Source organism: Lytechinus variegatus, chromosome 16, assembly GCF_018143015.1.
Source record: "Lytechinus variegatus isolate NC3 chromosome 16, Lvar_3.0, whole genome shotgun sequence".
Taxonomy (NCBI): Eukaryota; Metazoa; Echinodermata; class Echinoidea; order Temnopleuroida; family Toxopneustidae; genus Lytechinus; species Lytechinus variegatus.
In genome coordinates this window covers 10,973,001-10,989,520 of record NC_054755.1, presented here as the reverse complement: position 1 = coordinate 10,989,520, position 16,520 = coordinate 10,973,001, and the positions used below count along the sequence as shown (strand labels likewise).

Genomic DNA, 16,520 nt, shown 5'->3' with positions numbered 1-16,520 from the left:
AGAACATAACATTTAATTTCAACAATTGAGTTTAATAAATTTTTGCCCAGTGATTTTTTTTTCCAAAGTGCACAGTACCAAGGGAAGTATTGTCAGCAGGAGAAAATACATATTCTGAGGGGAGATGAAATATTATTTATCAAACGGATAGTCCAGGTGGTATCTATTGTCTATGTAGATTGGCCATCAGAGTTTTATTAGAAAGTCACACTGCTTACTGCAGCTCTGATCCAGCTATGTCAGAATCGAAAGAACCGAGCAAGCAACATGTACATGAAATCTACAACATACACACTAGCATTTAAAAAAAATATATAAATCACCTTTTATTGATAAAAGGGGAGACAATTACAATAAGCCCAGGTTATCTGTTCTAGACGATCAGTATACAGAGCTACATAAATGGGAGTAAAGCAAGCTACATGTATAATATGCACACGAGTCAATTCATAACAGATTCATAGTAAAGAAATGAGATGGGGGAGGGGGATATGCTAATGTGTGGTTTAACTTAAGTTGTTCTGATTTTTTTTACATGAATTCATAATTGTATATTTAATTTGGTATCACAAAAATATAAAAATTATGGAAATATAAGTATATCAAAAAAGAAAGGGCAAATTGACATTAATAGGCCTATATCTAGAGTTTTTATCTTATGTAAATTAGGTTTGATTTTTAATAACTACCTGATTATGTACATTATAAGCAATGAGCAACATCACCGGCAGTTAATATAACACCATTGTTTTTTTTGTTCTTTTTTTTTGGGGGGGCTATGCCCATCAGCAAAATAGCACTATTTATGCCACCTTGATACAACTAGAGTATTTTAGTGGATAGCTACTTTGCTTTACTTACCAAGAAACTTCCTTTTCCAGCCATCTTCCAGATCATGGAACACTGTCCAGAACATTGTAATGGTTGGGTGAGAAGATGTGTATGGCAATGTATACTTTGTTGACTGTTGATACAAAGTTAGAATAAGTATAGAGTATAGCAATGAGATATGACTTAATAGAATACTCAGTTTTTCAATGTATATATTTTTTTCATTTCACACAACAAAAAGAGATATTGAATCTTCTGAACATTGTAATGAATATTTCCATGAATTAATTGTATCATATGGACCTACAAGTATGATAGACGTTCATTGGTTAGTTAATGACTTCACTGATATGCGAGCGTCATTGTCCTCTAGATATCATTCTCCTCATATTTTATAGCTAGCTTGTTCCTACCATGTCCGCCATCAAATAGGCAACGAGTTAAAAGAAGCAGTTTGTGTATAAACATTTGAAGAACTGTATGTGCAGAAGGTGATAAATCACTTTAATCCTAGAAAGTTGATGTGTATTTCTGGTTTACCTTTTTAGTTCCATGTGTTATTTGAGAAAATGCATGCATATTCTAAGATAGAGGCAACGTGATTGTCTATTATTCATAATCCTATTTTTCAAATTTTCCTCCTAATATTCCAGAGATATATGTACATGGCTCATACAAGGGACATACAAGCTTGAAAACCTTTTTTTATTGTTTTTTGCTTGTCAAATTTTTTTTCCAAGAACCAAAATTAAAATATGATTATAGCTCATATTAAAGGAAAAAATTCAATTATGTGCAAAGCTACATGGATCAACAGAGCTACATGTAGGCAATGACAAATTTCTCCTGTTCAAAGTAGCCTCATAACACTCTGCACATATAAAAAAAATATTTATGAGATTCTAGCTCCCATGAATTCTTGTAAATTAAGAGTATTGGTCCAAGAGGAAAGCAGTAATATTAAGTAAAAAGCTCAGATACTTCCATGCTTTATGAGCTCTGCGATATCATACATATGTGTGTCCAAGCAAAGGGAAATTTGTTTTGGACTTATGTGTGTACTGATATAGGAAGTGATATAACAAACACCAATACGAAGACAGATATTTAAACATGTGGAATGCCTCTGGCCGTCTCACCTGCATCACACAATTCAACATAGCAGCAGTGCTGACTTTGAACACTACTATAACTCGCACAAGATATTCAGTGATACTTGGTTACTCTTATTTCCATGTTTTATGAACTAGACCAATACACTAACAGAGATATGATAATTCAACAAATACCCCAAATGTGGCCAAAATTCATTGACCTCACATGACCTTTTACCTTGATCATGTGACCTGAAACTTGCATAGGATATTCAGTGATACTTGATTACTCTTATGTCCAAGTTTCAAAAGTCAGATCAATAAACTTGCAAAGTTATGATGGTAATTCAACAGATACCCCCATTATGGCCAAAGTTCATTGACCTTTGACCTTGGTCATGTGACCTAAAATGCGCACAGGATGTTCAGTGATACTTGATTACTCTTATGTCCAAGTTTTATGAACTAGACCAACATACTTTCAAAGTTATGATGGTAATTCAACAAATACCCCCAATTCGGCCAAAGTTCATTGACCCTAAATGACCTATGACCTTGATCATGTGACCTGAAACTTGCACAGGATGTTCAGTGATACTTGATTACTATTATGTCCAAGTTCCATGAATCAGATCCAAAAACTTTTAAAGTTTTGACTGTAATTCAACAGATACCCCCAAATCGGCCAAAGTTCATTGACCCTAAATGACCTTTGACCTTGGTCATGTGACGATAAAAATCATGCAGGATGTTTGGTGATAACTAGGCCCATATATTTTCTAAGTTATGATGACATTTCAAAAACTTAACCTCAGGTTAAGATTTTGATGTTGATTCCCCCAACATGGTCTAAGTTCATTGACCCTAAATGACCTTTGACCTTGGTCATGTGACATGAAACTCTAATAAGATGTTCAGTAATACTTGATTAACCTTATGGCCAAGTTTCATGAACTAGGTCCATATACTTTCTAAGTTATGATGTCATTTCAAAAACTTAACCTTAGGTTAAGATTTGATGTTGACGCCGCCGCCATCGGAAAAGCGGCGCCTATACATGTAGTTTCACTCTGCTATGCAGATGAGACAAAAATATTTTAGCCATTTCTGGATCAAATTTGCTCGAACAAACAGCAGATATATTCGAAATCGTTTATGTGACTTAATAATATACATTCAATTTCATTTCAGCTGACAAAGTTGTTTCGTATTCCTTGCACCATCACTCCCGCTATAAATCTACACATTGAATAAAGTTCACAAAAAAATTAAAGTATTGCTTTTTCATTTTACCTGCTCCAGTGCTTTCCAATCGAAATGTTTCTCTCCCAGGACAAGTGTTTCTAGTTCAATTGGTCTGAACATTTCACAGGCAGTTGGATGGAAGACTTTCTGGAAGCCTTTCTGGAATGCTGCAAATTGTGACGGAACCAGGTAGTCTTTGATCTCTTTGTCCACGTAGCGATGTCTAATAGCACAGAAAAATATTGATATTGAACCATGACAGTGGAAATATTGAGATGAATAAAAAAAAATCTATGAATTAAAAAGTTATTACTGCAACACAAGAGTTACTACACTCATGGGTATGTGTGAGAGTGATGTAGGGGAAGGACTACTCACCCATTTACTCTAAACACAAAAAATGGTTAGAATGTATTTTTTTTTTTCAAAAGGTTGACTTTCAAATGATATTCTCCATTTTATGAAGACATAAACCAATTATGCTATATGTGTTATATTTTGATTTTAGGTACTTACAAAAACAAACAAAAAACAACATATATCCCTGATAATTAAACAGCCAATGGGGATCTTGTCCATACCAATTGTCATAATTTACTTTACAAAATGCTCATTGGAAATTAACACAATATTAGTGCCCTCATTTTTTTATAAATTGTCTGATTTCATTCAACTGGCATCATTCTGGGTTTTTTAATCAATCTCCTCTTTCACACATCCTGTGACCAAGTTCGGATTTCCCATGAATTTCTAAATAAAGCTTTGGGGTGATTTTTCTTACACATTTTCTTTGGTGACGTCAACGCTCCTGCCATCCTCCAATTCAATCTCCATACCAAAGCAACTTTCCTTCACATACTCTTCAGTTCCACTCAGCAATTCGCACATTTCTTTGGCATATTTCTTGTCCAGCTCTGCCAATTCCTCCATCTCAGTCTTTGGGCTGGGGGTCGATCAAAAACAAAAATAAAAAACAGTTTATTCTATTCCATTAGATGAACTATTATTACTACAGGATCCACATGCAGACAAATGGATTAAAAATAAACTTTAATATTGGTACTTGAAAGGCCATGACTTGATACATTAAATGAGGGCTTAAAACAATCCTAAGTACACCGCCATACAGACATATACACACAAACATATACATGAATATTCACATAGGGTAAATGCGTCATGGCCACGTCACAATTTTACCATACAGAACCACCGGAATATGCTTAATTTCCCCCAATTATCCATTAGATCCAGACCTCATACAGCATGTATCATATAGAATATTCAACGTATAATGGTCTTTCTTGTACATTAAGATGTATACTACATGTATAAACAAAATATCACTTGAAATGATCGGGATTAACATATAACAGAATGCGAAAGAAGGATAGTATTCTCACAGTCACTGTTAGTTTAATGGCCCAAATTCTCGAAAGGTGGCTAACTTAGCCCATAGGCTAAATCGCGTCATTTGACGTCATATAGCCCATTGTGCTAAATATTTAGCCCGGTGGGCTAAGTTAGCCGGGGGTGCTAACTAGCCCACGCTTTGTGAAATGCTCGGTGGGCTAATTTAGCCCACGGGGGATAGTTAGCCCAGCTAGTGGTCTAAGTTAGCAAAGGCTATGTTAGTCATCCTTCGAGAATTCGGGCCAATGAGTCTGTGGAGTTCCAATGCACACATGCAGTGGTTCTCATAGCCTACAATCCAGAGAAATCAAGTTCAAAGACAAGCCATCAGTGAGATTATCTCTGATTCGGCGTGAGATCACCAGGCATTGCGTATAGGCTATGACACATGCGTGAGAAAGACGCTGGAGAGGATGAGCAACAGTCCATAATGCGGGAGTATCGTGCATAATGCGTGAGACTTGGCATGTCCGACAATTTGGGCGAAGAAATAACGAAACCATTAGTCACATGCGGTGGGACTACAAACAGTAGGTGCTTCCGCACATTCCTTGTCATCTTGCTTTAGTTGTTATTCCTTTTATGGACTATGATTCAGTGTGGATTTTGCCACTGGATATTTATTGATAACCAAAATAAATATGAATGAATAAGGATTTTTTTTTCATAGAACATCCCACATACTGATGCAACCATATATGTACCGGTAGGTAAAAATGTATGCTTGGCTGTTAAAACCTCATATCTTAAAGTTTAAAAAAATGCAGCTCAGATAAAGCTTTTTTGTTGGAAGCAATAGCAATGATGGCAATCTCAAAATTGTCTGAGCACAGTCTCCTAATTTCTGTCAAGAACTATTACAAGGCAATAGAAGGTTGCTACTTATTGTCATAACTCTAAAATCAAGCCTATTTCCAGATAAATGTATTCTCATTCTTTTTTTTTATCTGAAGATACAAGATTTCAACATCCCAGCAATAATATGTGTGTCGCATGGTTCACATGTGATCGCATGATGGACTAAGTTGTTCTGTTACATAATCTTGCCCTTTTTGTTAAAGGTGTTGTTATACAGTGCGTATAAAAAAAACGGGACAGATTTGAAAAGTCTATAAATTTTTGTTTCAAATTATGATCTCTATATTTTGGTGTCAATAGGTGCTCTGAAGTCTTATCCTTCAAATGCCATTAAAATAATTTAGTTTTGCTCATGCTTGAGCGAACGCTGAATGTTTTTGTCTGGGGCTAAAAAGGAGGATTGCGCCAAAATGGCATAAAATGATCAATATGATGGTCGGACTTCTTGCTAATCAGCAGGGTTCCTCTTAACCTTTTCATTATAAGAGGGAGTCTGCTGATTAGCCAAAAGTCTAATCATCAAACTTCTCATTTCTGCTATTTTGGCGCACGCCTCTTTTTGAACCCCCCAACAAAAACGTCCCGTGTTCGCTCAACATGAACAATTTTTTTTTAATGGCATTTCAAAGATAAGATCTCAGAGCATCTATTAACATCAAAATATGGATACAATAATTTGAAACAATTTTTTATAGACTTTTCAAAACTGTCCCGCTTTTTTTCATACGCACTGTAGAGTAAAACATACCCTTTTCCCAGAAGCTTGGCATAGAGCAGTTGTGGAAAAGGTAATGGAACAATTGCCTTGTTGTACAATGAAAGTCCAAAGAGGAGACCGCAAATATTTGCTAGTTTGGAATTCTTGCATTCCTGATGGGTACAAACATTGAGAAAAAAAATTAAATAATTTCATTAAATCTACATATGAAAATTAAAATATATGCATAGATTGTGTACTTTAGAGATTTTTAATTATGTCACTTCCATTAACATTATAATGCTGCAAGATTAGTATTGTTAATAACTTGGATTTAGTGAAAAAAATGAGAAAGGATTGTCAATAAATGAAATGATTTCATTCCCAGACATCATGATAAGAACAAACAAATGTAAATGGTAGAGCAAAGAAGAATATTTAAAGTAGTCATAACATCTTATTAAAAATGTACATAAACTAATTGCAATTTCACTTTTCAATGAATCAGTAGGCTAACTAGTGATTTGGCTTTCCAAGAAAAATGATTGATGTTGAAAAGAAATATACCCCCACAAAAGATATTGATAACATGCATCATATGACATGCTTTAAAAAAAATCATTTATGAAATTCATTGGAACTTATTTTGCAAAAGATTTTGGCATATGTGGAGAAATAAAAAATTTTATCCAAAAACAAAATAGCACAGTATCATACTATGCCAAAATTAGTATTGAGAGAAGTAAAAATTAACTCTTAAATAAATTTTCTAATTTTACTAGATTTATTCAAAGTCTTTTGACAAATAAACAAAAAGAAAAATGAAATACCTTCCGAAACCAAACAAAAGAGTTGTGTTTTTCAAGGCTGTTGATATATCGGACAAATGCAAGGTCCTCCTTGTCTGGATCCAGAAGTTCTTTAAAAGCAAGCCGAAAAAATTCCTGTTTTGATTGAATGAAACAAATACTTGTTACTGACACACGCATGTTAATTACATAAATATTGCCACATCATATCAAGGATATAGAGGGGGATAATATGTGAAAAGGCAAAACAATGTAAGATGACGATCACTGGCAACTAAATGACTTCTTACTATTTATAATTGGAGGGACTGAGACAAAGGGGATCGGGTGGCCATCATGTCCTTCTGTCAGTGAAGGGGTATGCAAACAGCGTCTGATAGAAATGTTAGGGGGGGCGATGGCAGCTTCATGGGAATAATATGCCAGAGGTTTAATTTCTGGAGCAAAAATACCAGCAATGAAATTCTGTAGGTACCTTCAGATGTCAAAACGGTTTCTTTTGCACGAGCGTGCCGCAAGCTGGCTCTCATTACCGATTCTCACACTTCATCATATACAAAACAAGAGGGGATGCGAGGAAAGCCGCGATGAAAAGAAGCATATTTCCTTAATGACAAGATTCCTGCTAAGATCCGACAAAGACTTTCGGTAAGGTACAACAAGCTGTCAGATCAGCCAAGTTTTGACTTTGATTGGCTGAGAAGCAGTTCCTATGGTAACTGCCAGGTAAGTATAATGTAACCGTCAGAACATCTGACAAGTCGTTTCATAAAATGATCCCTAGGATCCTCCTTTAGTATACACATCTATATGTGGAATGTAAGTTTTGAATCCAGGAGGACTTACCATACTCAGTGCGCCAAAGTCGACACCAGCTTCCCCCACGAAGACAACTCTGAGAGGTCGTCGAAGTAAAGGCATCGAGAGATTCAACATCTCAGCTAGCTGCTCCTGCACACTTTTCCCAAAGATGTCTTTCCGGTCTACTGTAATGGTAAGATTGACCATAGAGGTGTCGGGTGGCAGAGGACCCAAACCATGTAGCCATTCAAAGTATGCCCAAAAGTTCCTTTGAAAGAAACCTACCACGTTGTTCTGGAAGATATCCTTATTTTGAAAGAAGAAAAATCACAATAATAATAGTGATAAATAGTAATAACAGCTTGCAACATAACAATGACAACTCAAACTCTAGAAGATTAGACACAATAGTTTAGAGGGGGCCGACTGTATATTACCGGGTATACAAATATACCAGGTTTGAAAAAATAGAGTGGAAATATTTTTATCCGAGGTTGGTTTGGCCAATATTAAACGCACCGTTTTTCCAGAGGGGTGCGAGCCCCAAGGGAAAATAGTAACATTGCAAGGCCAACCGAGGATAAAATATTTCCATTACACTTTCGAAAGAAATGCCCAATATATTTGTTTTATATCCCTTTCATATGAAAGTTTGAACAAAGATATTGGTAATCTAGTCCTAATTGGCTCATCTCCATGATCTGGACAAAATCTAGATGGGCTAAGCTCTAATTTAAGCAAAATTGGCTTATCATTCTAAGCTAGCCGGTTCCTGAATAGACTGACTGCGCGCAGCTACCGTTGACTCCCATGCATCGCTCAGAGTGGTTTGATATTGCGCGGCATGGCGGCTGTACTAGTGAGATCGATCTTCTAATAACTCCACTTACCGGTTGTGAAGGTTTTGAACTAACCCTGCTGAACTAAAATCAAGCAGCCTGAATCATTTGATGATCAAATGATGGCCATCATTAATTTCATTTTCTGCATACAGATTCATTATAAACAAGCAAGACACGATTTCACATTGACATTTAGTTATCAGAGAGTTTGTGATTCAGCTCGCATCGTGTGTTTACCTGTGTTGATTGCGCTGCGCTCAGTGGACCCCTGATAAAGCATCTGCGCCGTTGCATCTTTAATTTCAGCCAAGTTTACACTGTAGTGAATTATATTCGTGACATAAATTGAGGAAACAGAACTGAAATTGGTAAACCTCATAAGGCTCTCAGATGGAACCAAAAAAATCTAAATCAAATCAACAAATGAATAACTAGCATTTTTGTGAGTTTTGAAAATATGCATATTTAATGAATTTCTAAATTTTCTGAGCAGATATTTAGTATCCCAACGTAGAGCTATCATATAAAGCAATCAAAATTGAAATGTTTGTGTTATACATGTAGGTCTACGGACTGACTTAGTTCTTGTGAGCCTGAGGTTAGTGGTGATACCCAATAGAATTTCCCCTTTTCTGTTCCTTCAAACTGTTGGATACGTCAGTGTCTGGAAGCTTATTACGCTGAAATCCTATCATATCGTTTAATTCATACATGATATGTAAGACCTTGTAAATCCTTTTTACTATAGAAAGTCCCAGGTACTTATCAAGAAGGCTATGAATCTACCAATAAAAAAATGATGAAACATGAACAAGCCTTTCTCTGAACTGTGTTTTTTGCATGAACATAGAATATATGATTGTCATAACACCAATGGCGATACTCCATTCTCGTATTGTCTCTATAAGTTGAGATATTTTTATAAATTGAGACAGAGCTTTACATGTATTCAAGATTATGATGCATGTTGTTGGAATCTATCAGGCAGACAGCATTGAAAATTACAATATTTACCCGTCTCTCAGCCAGGTTGTTGGTGATGAAAATAGATGTTTTCAACTCTAGATCAATGAGAAATGGATACGTCTGCCACTTAAAGTCCTGCAATCAACAAAATTATTTTCACTTTAATATCATTTATTAAGAAATGTTCATTTAATATTTTATCAAATTTAATATTTTATCAATAGGGTGAACAGTGAGAAAAGAACTATTTTCTAGTTGAAAAAAGTAAAAAGTACAACATAACAAGAATATCAAAGTCAAAACTGGTTAAATGCTGAATAATAAATGAATATTTCTTCTGACCAACCTTTTGTATCGGATAAAATTGATATCGTCAATTTGAAAAATGGATTAAACCTCTGCAGTGGGAACAATTTTACAAAATATTAAAACATAGTCAATGAAAAAGTTTTTTTTATTAGTTGAGGTAAATTTGTGCTCAATGAGCAGCAGTCTTCTCATCCTATAAAAACTCATTATTCCTTCATTCTGCAAATCTCACCTAAAAAATAATAGAAGTGTATTTAATCAGCAGAACAGAAATCATATTCAGTGCTTTTGAAAATGGTATAAGAAGTCAAAATTTGTTTTGGTGCTGACTCATGGCGTGTACGAGTTGGGCTATCCAGTGCATTGATGACAAACACACAAAAAAGTCAGTGCATTTATAAGGCACTATCAAGTTAAATAACCACATTAACTTACTGATAGTGGGTGTTTTCGGCCATATGTTCTTTCTCCTGGCTGAAACTCAACTTGGTCAATCTTTGGGATGTAAAATCTCTTTATGGAAAGAATATCATGCTGTAGATTGACCTAAGGGAAAAGAATTGATGTAGTACAGTTTGATGAACGATGGCAAAATGAAAACCACTTAGATAATCATTTAAATAAATATTCATGCATTTATTTCATATATTCATTTATTCATACATATATTCTTTCCTTTACTTGTTAACATTTCAGTCATTTATTCCTTTCTTCATCTATTCATTTATTTATTTCTTTACTGTGTAATAAATTTTGTAGATTTGAAACATAAAGATTTATGAATAGGGTATTTTTGCTCCCATTTCAGCATCGCCAGAAAATGGGCAAGAATATAATTTGCAGAGAAAGATATGGATTAGAATTCCTGTTGAATACAATGAACGTAGAACAGACTTTTATCAAAGTGCCTTGCATAATTTACAAGAACCAGGGATGCCCCTGCTTCAAAACCACTTTTTAGAAACAGGTATCAATAACCAAGTTCGTCAATCAGAGACATGTATGCAGAAGGCAAGACCATACAATAGACAAAATGGAGTGACCAGTGTGGAATGCATGTGAAGAGATTCCTTATTGGAACAAGTGGAATGCCTCTGGATGTCTCACCTGCATCACGCGATTCAACATAGCAGCAGTGCTGACTTTGAAAACTACTATAACTCGCACAAGATGTTCAGTGATACTTGGTTACTCTTATTTCCACCTTTTATGAACTAGACCAATACACTTTACAGAGATAGGATGGTAATTCAACAAATACCCCCAATGTGGCCAAAGTTCATTGACCTCACATGACCTTTGACCTTGATCATGTGACCTGAAACTTGCACAGGATATTCAATGATACTTGATTACTCTTATGTCCAAGTTTCAAAAGTCAGATCAATAAACTTGCGAAGTTATGATGGTAATTCAACAGATACCCCAAAATGTGTCCAAAGTTCATTGATCTTTGATCTTGGTCATGTGACCTAAAATGCGCACAGGATGTTCAGTGATACTTGATTACTCTTATGTCCAAGTTTTATGAACTAGACCAACATACTTTTAAAGTTATGATGGTAATTCAACAAATACCCCCAATTCGGCCAAAGTTCATTGACCCTAAATGACCTTTGACCTTGATCATGTGACCTGAAACTTGCACAGGATGTTCTGTGATACTTGATTACTATTATGTCCAAGTTTCATGAATCAGATCCAAAAACTTTTAAAGTTTTGATTGTAATTCAACAGATACCCCCAAATCGGCCAAAGTTCATTGACCCTAAATGACCTTTGACCTTGGTCATGTGACGTGAAACTCATGTAGAATGTTTCATGATCAAGTTTAATGAACTATGTCCATATATTTTCTAAGTTATGATGACATTTCAAAAACTTAACCTCAGGTTAAGATTTTGATGTTGATTCCCCCAACATGGTCTAAGTTCATTGACCCTAAATGACCTTTGACCTTGGTCATGTGACATGAAACTCTAATAGGATGTTCAGTAATACTTGATTAACCTTATGGCCAAGTTTCATGAACTAGGTCCATATACTTTCTAAGTTATGATGTCATTTCAAAAACTTAACCTCAGGTTAAGATTTGATGTTGACGCCGCCGCCGCCGTCGGAAAAGCAGCGCCTATAGTCTCACTCTGCTATGCAGGTGAGACAAAAAGCACCATGATGACTCTATTGATGTGCCTACAACAGATTTCATACAAACCTTACCTTGTTCAAGATGTCTAGGACTTTCAGATAGGTCAGGAAAGTTTTGGGTTCATCTTCGACCCTAGTCCGTTTCTGAATCAAGAATGTAAGTGCTTTTCGGTAAGCTTTGACAGTATGACGAAATGATGCCGGTGTGGACTTCCACCAACAAGCTGAAAGACGTGAAATTGAAAATGTGTTCTGCAGATTTACAAATGGCATGAAAAGGTTATCGATATACACATTTATTCTGCATTAAATGAGAAGTGGAAAATGATATAACTATAGCAAAGGTTTGAAAAGAACTAACACAACCTTTCCAAGACAAACATCTCTGTATTTTCGTTAGATGGGGTAGTTAATATCCTTTTCTGCGGATAATGTTTCAAAGGGTTGGCAAACATATGAACTTAATTAAATCAAACTCGATCAATTTCAAATGATATTTACCAAGAATTTCACATTCAGATGCATCATGAAGAGATATCATGAACCTGCCCATAGCAGCCAAGAGACGGCGTCCCCAGGGATAGTGATGCTGTCTGAAAATGGGGCATTCCATGAGAATCAAGATGAATCGAAGAACTTCCTTATGGTGCTGTGGCTTCGGGAGGCTTTTAAAGAACTCATTAGGAATCGATTTGGAGAGCTATGTGTTTGGAAGGTAAATATATGTAAATGATTTTCAAGATTTAACTTTCTGGTAAGGGTGTGTATATGACAAAAATAATTTGTGAATATATAACAGCAGTATTTTATTAGTAGAGTACATGATTTATCCGTTTTAAATTCATGTTTAGCAGAACAAAGTCTTACGTTGTCAGACTAAAATAACTTGTTATTAATAAAGAAATTAAAAGATACAGCAAATGGAATTACAGTCTTTGATAACAATGTAATTTGCTGAATTAATCTATTTTCTTTGCATAGGCTGTTAAGAAACACCTACATTTTCTAAAATAAATTGTAATATCTCTAATTAAAAACACTGAAAAAAAGATGATATCCATTCTAATCCCTATAACTAATTCATTCAGCATTAGAATGAAAGGCATCATAATAAAGTTTGTGCAACTTCTTTAGGCAGCAATCATACTCAGTGTCTTTACATGTTTATGTTTTTGCATTCCCCACTACACTGTCCATGCTGAACTTGGATTAGCAAGAAAAGAGGCTAAGCAGGATTACACTGAAAAACGCCGCTGGGTGTGTCAAGATGAAAAGCCTTTGAAAAACAGTAAAATCATGACTTGGATAAGCATCATCATAACATAACAAAAGTGCGTTGAATCCTGTTTAATACCTATAACTAAAAGGGACTCACAAAATCTTTTCCCCCAATATTTCAAATTCACCATTAAAACTCCACCATGGCTCTCTATATTCAAAGAGGTATTTTAAACTGATGAAAGGATTGATTCATCCAAGAAAAGTCAAATCACGATGGAAAATAAATCTTATCATCTGGACTTACTTTGGAACAGAGAACAGTTTCACGTCCGATCCGGGACGCTTCTTCATCTCTTATGTTCTCTGATCCAAAGTAAGTCCAGATGATAAGATTTATTTTTCCATCGCAAAGTGGTATTTTGTTGGAAATCTTTCAAAGAAAACTACCATATGAATGGCCATTTCATTCTAAACATTGCCATCAATGTGGCACTTTGTTGATGTTTGTTAAATATCCATGACCAAAATTTCAATTTTAGCACTTGAAAATCCAATATGGGTCTCAATACTTTAAGTAACAACTTTAATAAAGTTGTTAGAAAAAAAAATTGGGGGGGGGGTAACCTCATATGGAATTTTGTAAGGTCTAATTTATGAATATTGCCTTTGAAACTGAGGGACATGGGTTCAAATTTTAGTCATGGTGTAATTTACTGAACTGCGAGACAATTGATTGACAATATGCTGCACTAAACTCAGGTGAGGTAAATGGGAACTGGCAAGAAGGAACTCCTCAACAAGCAGTGGAATCTGTAGCCAAACTTAGCAGGGTTACAAGGAAGTGCCTTGAGCACCTGATAAGGTGGATATTTCCTCAAGGTTACTACTTCTACTACTACTACTACTACCAATACTACCATTACTACTACTAATAGTACTACTATTACTACTACTACTACCACATGTACTCCTACTACATGTACTACGACTACTAACCACTACTACCACTACTACTACTACTAACCACTACTACCACTACTACTACTTCTACTACTACTACACTGTACTACTACTACTACATGTACTACTACTACTACTAATAGTACTACTACTACTACTACTACTAACTACTACATGTACTACTACTGCTACTACTACTACTACTACTTCTACTACTACTGTTACTACTACTACTACCACTATTATTATCATTATTATTATTTTTACTTCTACTACCTCTACTATCACTTCTACAACTACTAATACTACTACTAATTGTTGAACTTTACTGCCCAGATTTGTGCACCATATCTAACCAAGTTTTATGAATTCACCTTTTCAAGGAGACTGTGATCGCTGTCTATCAACTTGAAAGCCTCTCTTGCTGCTGTTAGATCAACACCAACTTCATTTTGTCTGGAAACAATAAGTAGAAACATTGCAGGAAAATTTCACATAATACAATTCTTAAGAATCAACATAAAGGGAGATTTTAAACTAAAGACTAAAGGTACACCTCAGAGCCCAGAGAAAAACCTAATTTCTAAAAATACTAGAATTCTTGCCCTCATGACGAAAATCTCTCGTTTGAGGGCTGTATACCCCATTTTTCCTTATCAACAAATATCTTCTCCCAGTAATACAAATCCTATTGCCCTCAAGAGATTAAATTTAAGTATAGAAACACCTGTTTCTTGACCTCGGTCCGCGAAGATAATTCACCCCAGCATCTACGGTCACAGCAGGGGGCCACACACGATGGATTGCAATGTGTGTAGTTCCGGCGAGCGCATGGCCATGGATGTATACACGCGTTGATAGAAAGTTTTTTCTTTCTTTCCTTCCTTCTTTCTTTCTTTCTTTCTCTCTCTCCCTTCCTTCCTTTCTTTTTTTCTTTCTTTCTTTCTCTCTCTCTTCCTTCCTTTCTTTCTTTCTTTCTTTCTTCCTTCCTTTCTTTCCTTCTTTCTCTCTGTCTGGCTGTCTAATTCTTTTCTTTCTAGACTTATTTTCTTCCTTCCTTTCTTTCCTTCTTTCTCTCTGTCTGGCTGTCTAATTCTTTTCTTTCTAGACTTATTTTCTTCATCCACCCCCTTTTGATCTACACCTCTAAAGAACGTGCATTTGCCAATATCTGTAGTAAGGCCTATGAATGTCCTTTTCTCAAAGCTGAGGTGTAGGCCTATACATAGAACATTAAAATACAAAGACCAGCATTATGAATCACAATGTTTGGATAGCATTTCAATGTTCTATTCATATCTATTCAGAACGTTTTCTAATTCACATGCGTTATTAGCAGGTGATCTTCTTTATCTCCCATTATTGTTCTTATTTTGTAGGCCTATAGCCTGTGTATACGGTAAACCTCCCTCTGAAATACCTTTCTTGGTTTCATGTTTTCTTTCAGATTTGTTTCCACCAAGGCGTGCCGGAACACTTTCAGTTTTTTTTTTGTTTTTTTTTTGGGGGGGGGCGAAATCCCGAAGGGGGCACAATATTTTTGAAAGCGTGAGATACGGAAGCGATCGAGCGGGAGAGGGTGTGGTTGAGGGTGTAAAAATTGAGTGTAAAAGTTGCGTTTCTAAGAGCATTCAAAAATAAATTTCTTGAGAATTAAACAGTCTTGGGGTTCTTTTTGATCCTGTTTCCTCCCTTCTGACCCAGACTGGTGTTTCTTCATGATCAGGGTCGCAGTTCCAGCAAATTACGAGCCTTATTGCAAACTCTATTGTTTTAAACCAATGTAATATAGGCCTTTTAAAGACTTTAAGATGACAAACATGACCGTATGCATCCGGGGGCCACCGATCGAGAGGGCAAAATTCACCCAAAGTGTGCACGAAATCTTTCAATTTTATTCTAGAAAATGCAAAAGCTCCCCCATCACCATGGGCGGAAATCCCAGGGGGACAGGGGGGACGCGTCCCCCTACCATTTTGGAAAGGGGTACATAATATCAAATGTCCCCCTACTATTTGTGCTCTTTTATTATGGAAAAAATACATAATTTCAAATCGAAATTATATCCTCGAATTTCGAAATATATATAAACAGATAGTTTTTGTTAAGAACTTGGTTAGGAAAAGAAAAGGCATACCGGCCCAACTATTCTCCAACTCTCATCTAGCCCTATATACCAGCCAAAGAGTGATGACATTGATGACATCGATGGCCATTGTCAATTTCATAACTAATAAAAATGATGAAAAAAGAAAATCGCCTCTGAATTTAGTGCATAGACGGTTAGACGAGAATGTTCCATACCCAGTAAAATCATACCTTTGTT

At 35.7% G+C, this 16,520-nt stretch overlaps 1 protein-coding gene across 1 annotated transcript in view; it reads right to left on the bottom strand.

The window, feature by feature from the left end:
* Positions 1 to 16,520, bottom strand: part of LOC121429607 (probable E3 ubiquitin-protein ligase HERC4) — a 36,700-nt gene that overhangs the window by 1,137 nt on the left and 19,043 nt on the right. The window contains exons 10-20 of the mRNA XM_041626725.1: positions 14,569 to 14,650; positions 12,515 to 12,713; positions 12,086 to 12,237; positions 10,301 to 10,411; positions 9,605 to 9,691; positions 7,794 to 8,054; positions 6,969 to 7,082; positions 6,190 to 6,311; positions 3,952 to 4,113; positions 3,219 to 3,393; positions 862 to 964 (exon numbers count right to left, since the gene is read on the bottom strand). Of these exons, the coding sequence (XP_041482659.1) occupies positions 862 to 964; positions 3,219 to 3,393; positions 3,952 to 4,113; positions 6,190 to 6,311; positions 6,969 to 7,082; positions 7,794 to 8,054; positions 9,605 to 9,691; positions 10,301 to 10,411; positions 12,086 to 12,237; positions 12,515 to 12,713; positions 14,569 to 14,650 (1,568 nt within the window). The remainder of the gene's footprint in view (positions 1 to 861; positions 965 to 3,218; positions 3,394 to 3,951; positions 4,114 to 6,189; positions 6,312 to 6,968; positions 7,083 to 7,793; positions 8,055 to 9,604; positions 9,692 to 10,300; positions 10,412 to 12,085; positions 12,238 to 12,514; positions 12,714 to 14,568; positions 14,651 to 16,520) is intronic.